This window comes from Contarinia nasturtii, unplaced genomic scaffold, assembly GCF_009176525.2.
Source record: "Contarinia nasturtii isolate CC-2019 unplaced genomic scaffold, AAFC_CNas_1.1 Cnas_scaffold_414, whole genome shotgun sequence".
NCBI classification, from domain to species: domain Eukaryota; kingdom Metazoa; phylum Arthropoda; class Insecta; order Diptera; family Cecidomyiidae; genus Contarinia; species Contarinia nasturtii.
In genome coordinates this window covers 1094497-1105301 of record NW_022197768.1, presented here as the reverse complement: position 1 = coordinate 1105301, position 10805 = coordinate 1094497, and the positions used below count along the sequence as shown (strand labels likewise).

At 28.7% G+C, this 10805-nt stretch overlaps 2 protein-coding genes across 3 annotated transcripts in view; one reads left to right on the top strand and one right to left on the bottom strand.

Annotated features, from left to right (window-relative positions):
- Nucleotides 1–4286, top strand: part of LOC116338428 (protein lin-28 homolog) — an 11988-nt gene extending 7702 nt beyond the window's left edge. Inside the window, exon 6 of the mRNA XM_031763661.1 lies at nucleotides 4211–4286. The gene's annotated coding sequence lies outside the window, so the exon portion shown is untranslated. The remainder of the gene's footprint in view (nucleotides 1–4210) is intronic.
- Nucleotides 862–10805, bottom strand: part of LOC116338427 — a 27613-nt gene continuing 17669 nt past the window's right edge. For both annotated transcript variants that reach the window (XM_031763659.1, XM_031763660.1), the window contains exon 12: nucleotides 862–9595. In XM_031763659.1, the coding sequence (XP_031619519.1) occupies nucleotides 9517–9595 (79 nt within the window). In that variant the 3' untranslated portion in view covers nucleotides 862–9516. The remainder of the gene's footprint in view (nucleotides 9596–10805) is intronic.

Genomic DNA, 10805 nt, shown 5'->3' with positions numbered 1-10805 from the left:
TCGTTGAAAAAGGCGTTAAAATTAATGCAACGGTGTGCAACGGTGTATGAAGAAGAAATATTGCGTAAAAACTTGTTGCCATATGCCAAAAATGTGTTTGGTGATGAACCTTGGCTTTTCCAGCAAGATGGGGCACCGGCAAATCGAGCAAACAGAGTGCAAAATTGGTTAAGAGAAAATGTGCCTGTTTTTTTTTAACAAGGATGAATGGCCGCCTTCGTCTCCAGACTTGAATCCATTGGATTATTTTGTGTGGGGCTACATGCAATCGAAGTTTTTTTTGTTCAATTTTAGTAAAAAACAATACGTTTTTTAAGCATATATAAAAAGGACAGTTATTCTGGCACACCCTGTAATTAAAACTTATTTCCTTGAAAAAATCCTAATTTTAATAAAACATATTACACATTTATATCATACCACTTTACATTTTGTACATACCATAATTGTGTTTGGCAATTTGTCGGATAAAAATAAGTTTTTTGTACATTTTGAACTGAAAAGGTTGTCGGTTAAATTGGAAATAATACAAATGACTGAGTCAAAATTTAATAGTTTTCATACATTACATATATTTTCATACACATAATGAGGCTAAAATATACATTATTTGTGTTTTCCATAAAACTTTCTCCTTATCGTCAGAATTTATAAGTACATATTAAAATAATCACAGAGAAAGATTCTTCATTAGTTTTTTGTTTGTTTTTTTTTTTCTTTTAATTTTTTTTCCATATCAATATAATTTAATTACAACAATTAATTTATTTTATGTGATTAAAACTGGTTGTGTTGTCTACGCTAAAATATTCATTTCATTTTGTTGTTTTTTTTCTGTACTCTCCATTTTATGAGTTTATTTTAGTTGGCTGTTGTTATTATTATTATTATTATTCATTGTTTCGGGTACTTGGATCGCGAAAAAACTCGGACACGAGTTCTTCTTTTATGGCGTACAGAAAACGTAGATTATGTGAGGCTTTCTCTTTGTGTGTTTTATTTTTCTCTTGTTGTTGTTAAGCTAGAAAAATTGTTCAACTTTGGAATTGTTTTGTAATGTGTGATGTCTGAGCTTATATTGAATTGATGAGCTTTGATTTCTTTAGTACATCATTTGTTTGTATCAATTATACTTATTAACACAAATATGTGTGTATGTATAATTATTAAAACCTAGTCGCACCAATAACGGTGGTTAAAGTGTATAAGTATTCAAAACTCGTTTCTCTTTCATATATTTGATTAATAAAATTACGTAGTTTATGCACCATTTGAAGATTATAAATTTCATATATTAAAGAAATACGGAATTTTTGGCTGCTTTTTCTTTGGTTTTATCAATTAAAACATAAACGAGAATTCATCAATTTTTTGGAGGTGGAAAGGATATTATACGTCTTCCAAAATTCTATATTATATGCGAGAAATGAACAATTAACTAACTAGAACTGAGTGTGGAAAATGGTGTTCAGGTTTAATCCAAATGGCATCAAGTGTTAATCACAGTTGATGTTCATTTTGAAGTTATAAAGGAAACTGAATGATAAAAATCTAAATCTTTCAAGTGACCACATTATCGAACTTTGACTTGGTTACAAACCATACTAGGTAACATTTGTCATTTGTTGTGTTTTTTTTATGATGAGAGGTGAGAAAACATTTAGTAAAAGTATTCTTTAAGTGACATTCGATTTAATCCTTAAATTCTAACAATGATTTACTATAAACGATTATTTCATCCATTATTTTCAAATGGTGGTGAAATTATTATTTTATTACTATTATTATTTTATTATTATTATTATACTTTTTATAGTTCAGTGCAATTTGTTTCATCTTTAATCTCATAATCAAAATACATTCCGCACGAAAAAAATAGAATAATCCAATGAATTTTTATTTCGTGTGAAAATGATCAACGCCAATTGAATATACAATACGTAGAGTTCTAGGTATATAATGGAAGAAATTGATTTGAATGCTTTTGCTAAGACATATTTTTCATTCAACCGTTTTACGGCTGATATTCAATAGAAAATGTTATGCTTTCTTTGCTGGAGTTCAGATGAAACAGGATAAATATTGAAAGAATATGAATTGAGCAAATATGTCATTGCGCTTTTATTCGATTGTAGATTGTGGAAACAATTCATTTTTTCTTACTCTTCAAGTCAAGGAACATATTCTGTTAAATTTCAGTATCTTGAAAAATTATTTCGTTCCATTGAACCGAAGAGCAGTATACTTTTCGATCATTTCATGATAGCTGCAGATCAAGTGGACACCAAAAATCTACCGGTTAAAACATGTTACAATTATAAAAGCAGTCATTTGTGTTTTTTTTTTTTCATACGATTTGACAAAAAAAAATGTTTGTGTTTTCAATTATCCAGATTTTTGTACATTTGACAATATTACACATAGGACATCGAATTGCCCATCATTATCACAAGATGTTTTGCATCATCCTTTTTAGAGAAAGACTCCAAATTTAATTGACAGTGTGTGTGTATGTGTATTTGAGCGTATTTTTTATAATATTTTGATTCTTTCAGCAAGTAATGTAACATTAAACTGAAATCCAGATGCTTTTTTACATATATAGATCGTAAATGAAAAATTCGACAAAATTAACAACAAAATTGTAAGTTAAGTAAGGCATTTGTCATAGTCACTAATATGAGGTGGCCTTTTTGAAAATGAAAACGAAAATTATCCGATGAAAATGTTCAAAGAAAAATCGAATGCGATGAGAACTTATTTAAATACCCAGAACACTATTTAGCCTACATAAGAATCTTCTACATTTATTTCTACATGAATTTGAATACATCGAACGCATACATTCTCATTGTACAATTTCTACATTATGTCTCAATCGAAAACTGGTTCAATTTTATTCTAACGACAGGAAAAACGAAACGTTTTTTTGAAGGAAGCCACCAAATCAACCAAACTCTTTGTTTGATAAGTTTATGTGATCAAATTATTACACGTCACAATATCGTTTTAAAACAACTTTCAGTCGAATGAGAAGTATCTTTATCTTTTTTTACATTTCTGTATAAAAATAGATTGTCAAAATGAAAATTTGGCCGTTCAAAGTTGATTGATTTGTGTGTGTGTGTGTGTGTGATTTTTTTGTTTGTTTGTTTGAAAGGAAACATAAATATGAAATGAACGATTACGAAATGAGTAATTTTTTTTTATCTTGATGTTTTCATGAAATGTGATTGATGAGAGCGTCGAAGCAATAGAAATGAAAGATTCTTAGGCCATATGAAGATTTACTTTATTTTTATGTTTTGTTTAAAATGTTATTGCATTCAAGTACGCAAATGTTTGCATTTGGAAGAAATACGTTTTCATTTTTTTTTTCTCTTTGAAAGAAAATTAAAAATCAGACAGTCAAGATTGCTCATAGTTTATGAGATTTTTAAACGATGTAGTAAATACTTAATCATATAATATCTACATGCATTTCAAACTTTTTTTACATTTTAAATTTACTTTTGGTCAAGTAAAATATTTTTGTTTTATGCAATTATCCATTTGTTTTTTTTTTCTTTGTTTGTGTACTCCAAGTGTTCGCCTTTACATGTTCATAATCGTCATCATTATTGTTATCTTTCCGGTGAGAGTGCGACATTGCTTTCGTTGTATTGTTTGTTTTTCGGTTATGTATGTTTTTTGTGTTTTTTTTTCTCTCTCGAAAATACTCAAAATTGCTTAAACTCAAAACATAGAAATTTGCACCTATCATTTTCGGATTGCAACATCTCGGTATATTTTTTTAAAGTTCAGAATTGTGACAATACGCAAGTGTGTAATGGTTAATATTCTGGAGTTGTTAGCACGCTCTATTAAATTTTCACTAACTACAAAATGGCTAACAAATGATTCACTGAGAATAAAAGTGAAAATTACCGAAATGACACTTTCGAATTTGCCGGACAGTGACTTCGGTAATGTTTGACATTAGTGCCATTAAAATTATGCACAAACATATTTCATTTGTCATCTTTGCGTTTTTCTTATGTATCTGAGAATATCAATTCCAAAATTTGTTCATTTTACTCTATCACCAACGTTGATGAGAAAATCAAAACAAACATATCCGTTAAAGGTTTTTTGGGATTTTGTTTATAAGTTTTCCAAAAAAAAAAATGTTTTCTATACATATTTCCGTTTATTCTATTTTTCTTTACAGCGGGTGCTATGAAAAAAATTCAAAAATCAAATTATGGACTTTTAGCGGGCAATAAATAACGTTCTCTTTGAAACGAAAATCAAAATTTGACCGAAGAAAATTTGGGAAAGAAAATCGATTCAAATATGTTCTGTTCTGGATTTCGGACTCGGATTACTTGGACACTTTATTGCACTATTTTGCTACAGGTAAAATGTTTTATTTTTTATTTTTTTTATTGTTTTTGCTTTGGTTTTAGTTTAAATTTGATTCATGGAAGAAAATCTACGGGAAAACGTATTTTTTATTTTTTGTTGCATAAATTCTACTATAGTAATTCATTTGTTTATTTATTTTTCACTTCATATTTCCTCTTGTATTTGGTAAACTTAAGTGTGTGTCTTTCACAATATTGTTAAAATTAGAAATAGTTTGTTTGTTTTTTTTTTTTATTTGTAAATTGATATGTCTATAAGGACTTTTATAATTCTCTTTAATTAAATATAATTTTATTTTTTCATCAGTTACTACGTCTTGTAGGAGAGGTAGGAAAAGGGGATCAAGGAAAGAATATGCGCAAAAGGATATATAAACTAAATCGAAAATAATGAGAATAACATTTCGATTCGAACATCGTTAAAAATAAAGTATAAACATATTTTTAGTTGCATTTTAACATGACCACACATTAAAAACATTCATTGTGTAAATTTTTTACTTAAATTATCAAAAGAGAATGTCTTTTAATCGATTTATTGTTTGGTTTACTTTTACCAACATTGTCCAAAAACAAGATGCTTATGTGCAAGATGTCGTTGACATAAATAGATAGTATTTACACTTGAGCTACATATAGTTTTTTTCTGTTATAATGCTTTTTGATGCATATTTACATGGTTTTGTTGTTGTTGTTTTTTATGTAAGTTTTTATGAAAAATCACAACACAGAGTATGACACATCAAAATTAAAAACGCACATATAACTGAGCGATCTAATTTGACTTGACTACTTTATTACAAATACCATTCATATTTCTAAATCGCTGACCTTCCATTTATCTTTATTTTGCATTTTTAAATATATCTACATGGTGCATTAAGATCGAAGAATATAAAAAATCATTAAGATTGTAATTTAAGTGATTTTATATGTGGTTTTCGGCGAGTTCATCTTATTTTTGGTGAAATAACAGTTAATTCGGTTAAATTTAAAAGAAGAAGAAGAAGAAAACCAATATTAAAACTTGAATCACACTTTTTTGTCATATCATGCTCTCATTCCACTTATTTTTTCATACAAATGGGTTGAAATATTAATTGACTGTTTTCACACCCTTTGGCAGGTCATCTCTTTTTAATTTTTCACTTTCATTCATTCAATGGGCATCATACGACCCGAACAAACTTGAAGTACGCATATTTTTCTATTTCGACGAATTGGCCATTTCTTTGTGAATTAGCAAGAACGTATTTTGAGAAAACTGCAAAATTCTGTTTTTTTCTTTTTAATTTAAACAAAAATCGATTTCGAGTATCATTCAAAAGGGAATTAAACCAAAGGTATTTTCTTCTTAAAATCGAAAGTAAATACTGAGTCAAAGATGCCCATGAAGTGCCTTGTCATTGTTTTAATCTAATGGCATCGTTCATGCTATTTTTCTACATATTTTTTGTTTTTCCATTGAAAATGCTTCTTGATTGTTATGTGACAAGTTTAGTTTCTTTAGTTGAATGTATCAAAAGTTAGCACAGTGCAGAAAATGAACGTAAAGAGTTTTAATTACGTAAAAAAGTTTCTACATATTTATGATGGATCACATTCATTTTGTGCCATGTGAAGCCATATATTCAGGTAAATTACATTTCATACCAAAATTTGATCATACCAAATATATATATATACGTACAATAGATTGAATAAAAGTGGATGTTAGCAGTTAGCACTATGACATCGAAAATTGACCGATATATTCGTATGTAACCAAATGTCATTGAACATGCTAAGAAGCTACAACGATGAGCGTGTCAGATTTCGGAGTATTTTACATCATATCCACTTTAGTTCATTCCATTCTAGCATTTAATTGCCGTCGAGCGCTTAATGCAAACCTTTGTGTTTTTATTTCTCATTTCTCGATTCGAATGAATCGATTAACATTCAGAGACGGAATTAAAGCGATACGCATAAATCCGATGTCTTAACAGAACACATATTCTCTAAATCACACACATATATTTTATACCGTATTAAAAATCCAAATATCCTGTTCATTCTTATTTGTTTTGTTTTTTTTCTGTTACAAAGAGAGAAGAATTAAGACGACTTGGCTTTGCATACGGCTTTTTAGATAGAAAGCGCAATCTACTCATAGTTTGTGTATGAATGTACACTGTACACTTGTAGATTTGATTATCGATTTAGGCGATAGCGTAGATCCTTATAGAAAATAGTCAACAAATATTAATTCAATTCTCATATTTCTCATTCTTATGCTAAAAACGTAGTTTTCATTTTGGCTTTTGTCCAACGCTGAAAAATTGTGATTATAAATCTTATCTCACTTATAATAAATAGACATTTAATTAAATATTTAAATATTTTGTTGTTGTATTTTTTTGATTAGTTTTTTTGGTTTTAACTGCATTGCTTGTGTGTGTCCGAATGGATTACGGACGATCTCGTTCCCAGTGTTGTCTTTTTTAATTCGTTAAATTTTCTCATTGTAAAGAAAATGTGCAATGGCAGTTAACTATATAATTTCACTATATAAAAGAATCACTCGAGTTTATGAGTTAAAAATTTATCTACTGCATCATATCCAATCGAGAAAGAGGAAAAATTAATCATTTTATTATTATAATTTATATAATTGCTGTGCCAATCACACAATAGATTTTACAATCGACACAATAATCTGTTGTTGTGGTTGTTTTTTTTATTTGGGCTAATAATAATAACAGAAACATACACACCGCCATCTACAGTTTTGCACGAACGTGTATGATTTTTGTCTTTGGATATCATTTTCTTCGAATGAATTCAATAAATTCTAAAATATCATAATCTTTTATGCTGCATTTTGTATTAATTAGGCGCTTTTTTATTCGTTTAGGAGAAGTTAAAGAATATCTAGGAATATAGAAAGTAAAAACGAAAACAACCGAATGAAGACCACAGTTTGAAAGATATAAAAAAAATTCTTTCTTTCAACGTTTCACTATTTACAGGATGAGCTCAAAGCACATTTTCACTTGAATTCGTTCAAAAAAGTTGGCGCTGACATATTTTCAGAATGTTTGTGTATGTGCATGGATTATCAAAGAGCAGTTTTAAAGTCTAAAAATATAGAAAGATTTTCTGTAACTTTATTTTAAATTTTTTTTGATTGAAATTGATTCATGATCATTCTCTACCCAGAAAAAACAATGTGTAATGCATTTTGAGTTTATATTTGCAATGAGAACGATGATTTTTCCTTTTCTATTGAATAAAACACATTTACATTCACATTTTATACCACTACATTTATACATATGTGCGAACGAATGAAAAAAAAAAAAACCAATTTCCCATTTTTTCATCATTCACATTATTAAATATGGAAATTGCGCGCTCGAAGAAGACCAATGGAGGATTTGATCATTAATTGCAAAAAATTACATTATGTAAAAATTATTGCCACAATTTGATGTGTGTAGTTTGCTGTTTAAATCATTCTTTCCTCTCATCGATCATCAATGACATGTTCGACAGCATTGTCTAAGCTTATTATTTAATTATCAATTTGTTTCGATTTAATAAATAATATATTTAGTATAATAAGAGATAAAATAAGATGATTTCAACTCATTATTATAGCATTTTTATTGCTATAGCAGATTGTAAAACTGTGTAGTTTGGAACCAGGAAGTTTTTGGCATTACATTTCGTTCTTCATTCGCTTTCAGCCAATTTATCTCGGTCACTATCTACCTATCTATTTTTTTTCTGAAATTGCCCAATTCGTCGTTCAACTCGTCAATTTCGTTTTCATTGAATAGAATTTAAAAAGTCACTTGAATAGAAAATATTTATAGATTTCTGTTTTAAACAATGATGCAGTTATATCTTTTTTTTTGTTGTTGTTTGATTTACTTAATATTATTTTCTGCATAAGCCTCTAATAATTTGGCATATTATTCTTGGTTTTCATCATTTCACAATCTTTTATTTTTAATTATCTTTAATTTCATTGTATTATAAATTTAAGACATAAACGACAACCAACACTTAAGTTCTAAAGAACAACCATGATTTCTTTGATCTACAATTACATTTAAAATATTTATATTGAGTTAAATTTTGTGTATGTGTGTGTTTTATTCTCTCTCTGTGTGAGAGAGATAGATAGACTGCATCACACTTGAGACGAAATTATATCATAGTTAACACAATTGATGTTAGTTAACACAATTTATTGCAAATTAATTCAAATAGTCACTGTCAATTTCCATCACACTGCATACATTAGACAGTATATGCGATGTGGTATTCACATTTGCAAAACCTACAAGACCTACTGGGTTACGTTCAATTTTCTACGTTGGCTTTCGATACCATGTATGTGTGCCGATTCACATTGTATTGGACTAGTAAAATATTTTTTTTTTGTTTAAAAAAACACATCACAAAACACGAAAATATCTATCGGCTATTGCATACAGTTCAAATTCAAATTCAGAAACTCTTTCGACATTTTATGTTTGCCGTTTGTTGGTAAGTGCTTTCAACAAACTTTGGAATAATACTGGGGCAAAATGGGTTCACTCATAATTTACTGATGATTTTCTTTTTCTTTAAAAAAATACATTTTCACTGTACAATACTGTTACTAATTTTTAGTTAGATTTATATAATATTTTCATTTTAATTTTTCATTCAGTTTTTATAATGAGTGGTTTTTTTCGTCTTCATTTTGTTACCTTGCTTGAGTAGAATATTAATAAAATGTTTTGTTATTATTATTATTTCATTCACCTTATAAAAGAAATAAAACAGATTGTCAATTTTTTCAAGAATATAAGTATGCTAAAATGAAGTTGTTTAACGTTTTTACGGAAATCGAACGCTATCCAATTTAAATGTTTATGGTAAGAAGAGTTTCTATGTGTATGCGTGCGTGCCGCTGTGTCAATACATAATATTTAATTTCGTAAAAATGTGCAACTATGCTACGATTTTTATGTTTAATATTAGGCCTCCAACATGTTTCTTTTTTTGTTCAGCTTTGGTCAATACAGCAGCTATCATCATTGAGTTCCAATGCAAAACATTACGTTTTCAGATTTCAATTGGTGCTCGCTTCCATCTCTTGTGCTCGATGTGATTTCATGTGTGCGCTACGGCTCTTTACTTTATTAAATACCCTGAATAAAATGAATCCATCGGCGATACGTTGGCAAACATGAATATATGGAGAATGAAGAGAGAAAAATTATAAAGTGTTAATAAATAGAAATGTTTTCAGTTTTATTCATCAAGAGTGTTAAAGAGAAAAATAGAGAGAGAGACAGAAACAGAGAGAGAGAAAGTGAGATCGGAAAAGAGATTCAGCACAAATGTAGCTTACAGTTTTTAAGCATGCACAGCATATTATAATATTAGTTACAAAGTAGTCAACATTATGAGCATCAAAACAATACTTGACATACAAATACATAAATTGTGTGTATGTTCATTTCATTTTCTCTCAACTTTTCCGGTTTTAATTGGACATTGTTAAATCATGAATGTCAGAAATATACGTTTGTTTTTCGTTTAGTTTTGATGGCGAAGCAAAATAGGTAGCAGCCATTTCATAATTTAAGGTACATTACATCCCGGCTGACAAAAAGTGCACAATGAATTCGAAATATTTTCAAACAAAATATTCAAGGAGATTGACAGTTTCAATATGTTTCATGCGAACAATGCAATGAAACTGGATAGGTAGATATGTCAGATATGTTCGTAAATGGTCGGCATGAATTGATGAGACACCTGAAACACATAAACAAAGACCCAAAACGATTTGCACTCAATGATTATAACAAAATCAAAATATACCAAATATCCACTATTTACTAGTTATGAGTTGGATCATTTTAAAGTTGTTCAAAAAAGTGAAAAGCAATCGGTGGTTATTCACACAAAAGTGCAATCCCAATTTTCATTGGTTAGAAGTCAAAATTTGTTGGCTTCGGAATGATTTAAACTCTTTGATATTTTATTAATCAATGCGTAGATCTATCAAATGGAAGTTTTCCATGAAAAATTATCTATTTTTCTCGAAAATAATTATACTATACACGAAAAACAGATTTCAGCTTTAGCAACAACTTAATGCACATAATCAATATGAATCCAAAATATCCAACTTTTTTTAAATCTTAAACAAAACTTCAATTCAACTACATCCATAGATAAATTAAGATCGTTCTATCGAAGGGATTTGTTTTTGATTCAACATTAATGATATATGTGTATTATATGCCATTTATAGAATGGGTGTTGAAAAAGACTGAAACACTCTCTGGGCAGATATTTTATGTACGAAACATATATCCATTATATGATTGTCCGAGAATGAATGTGTGT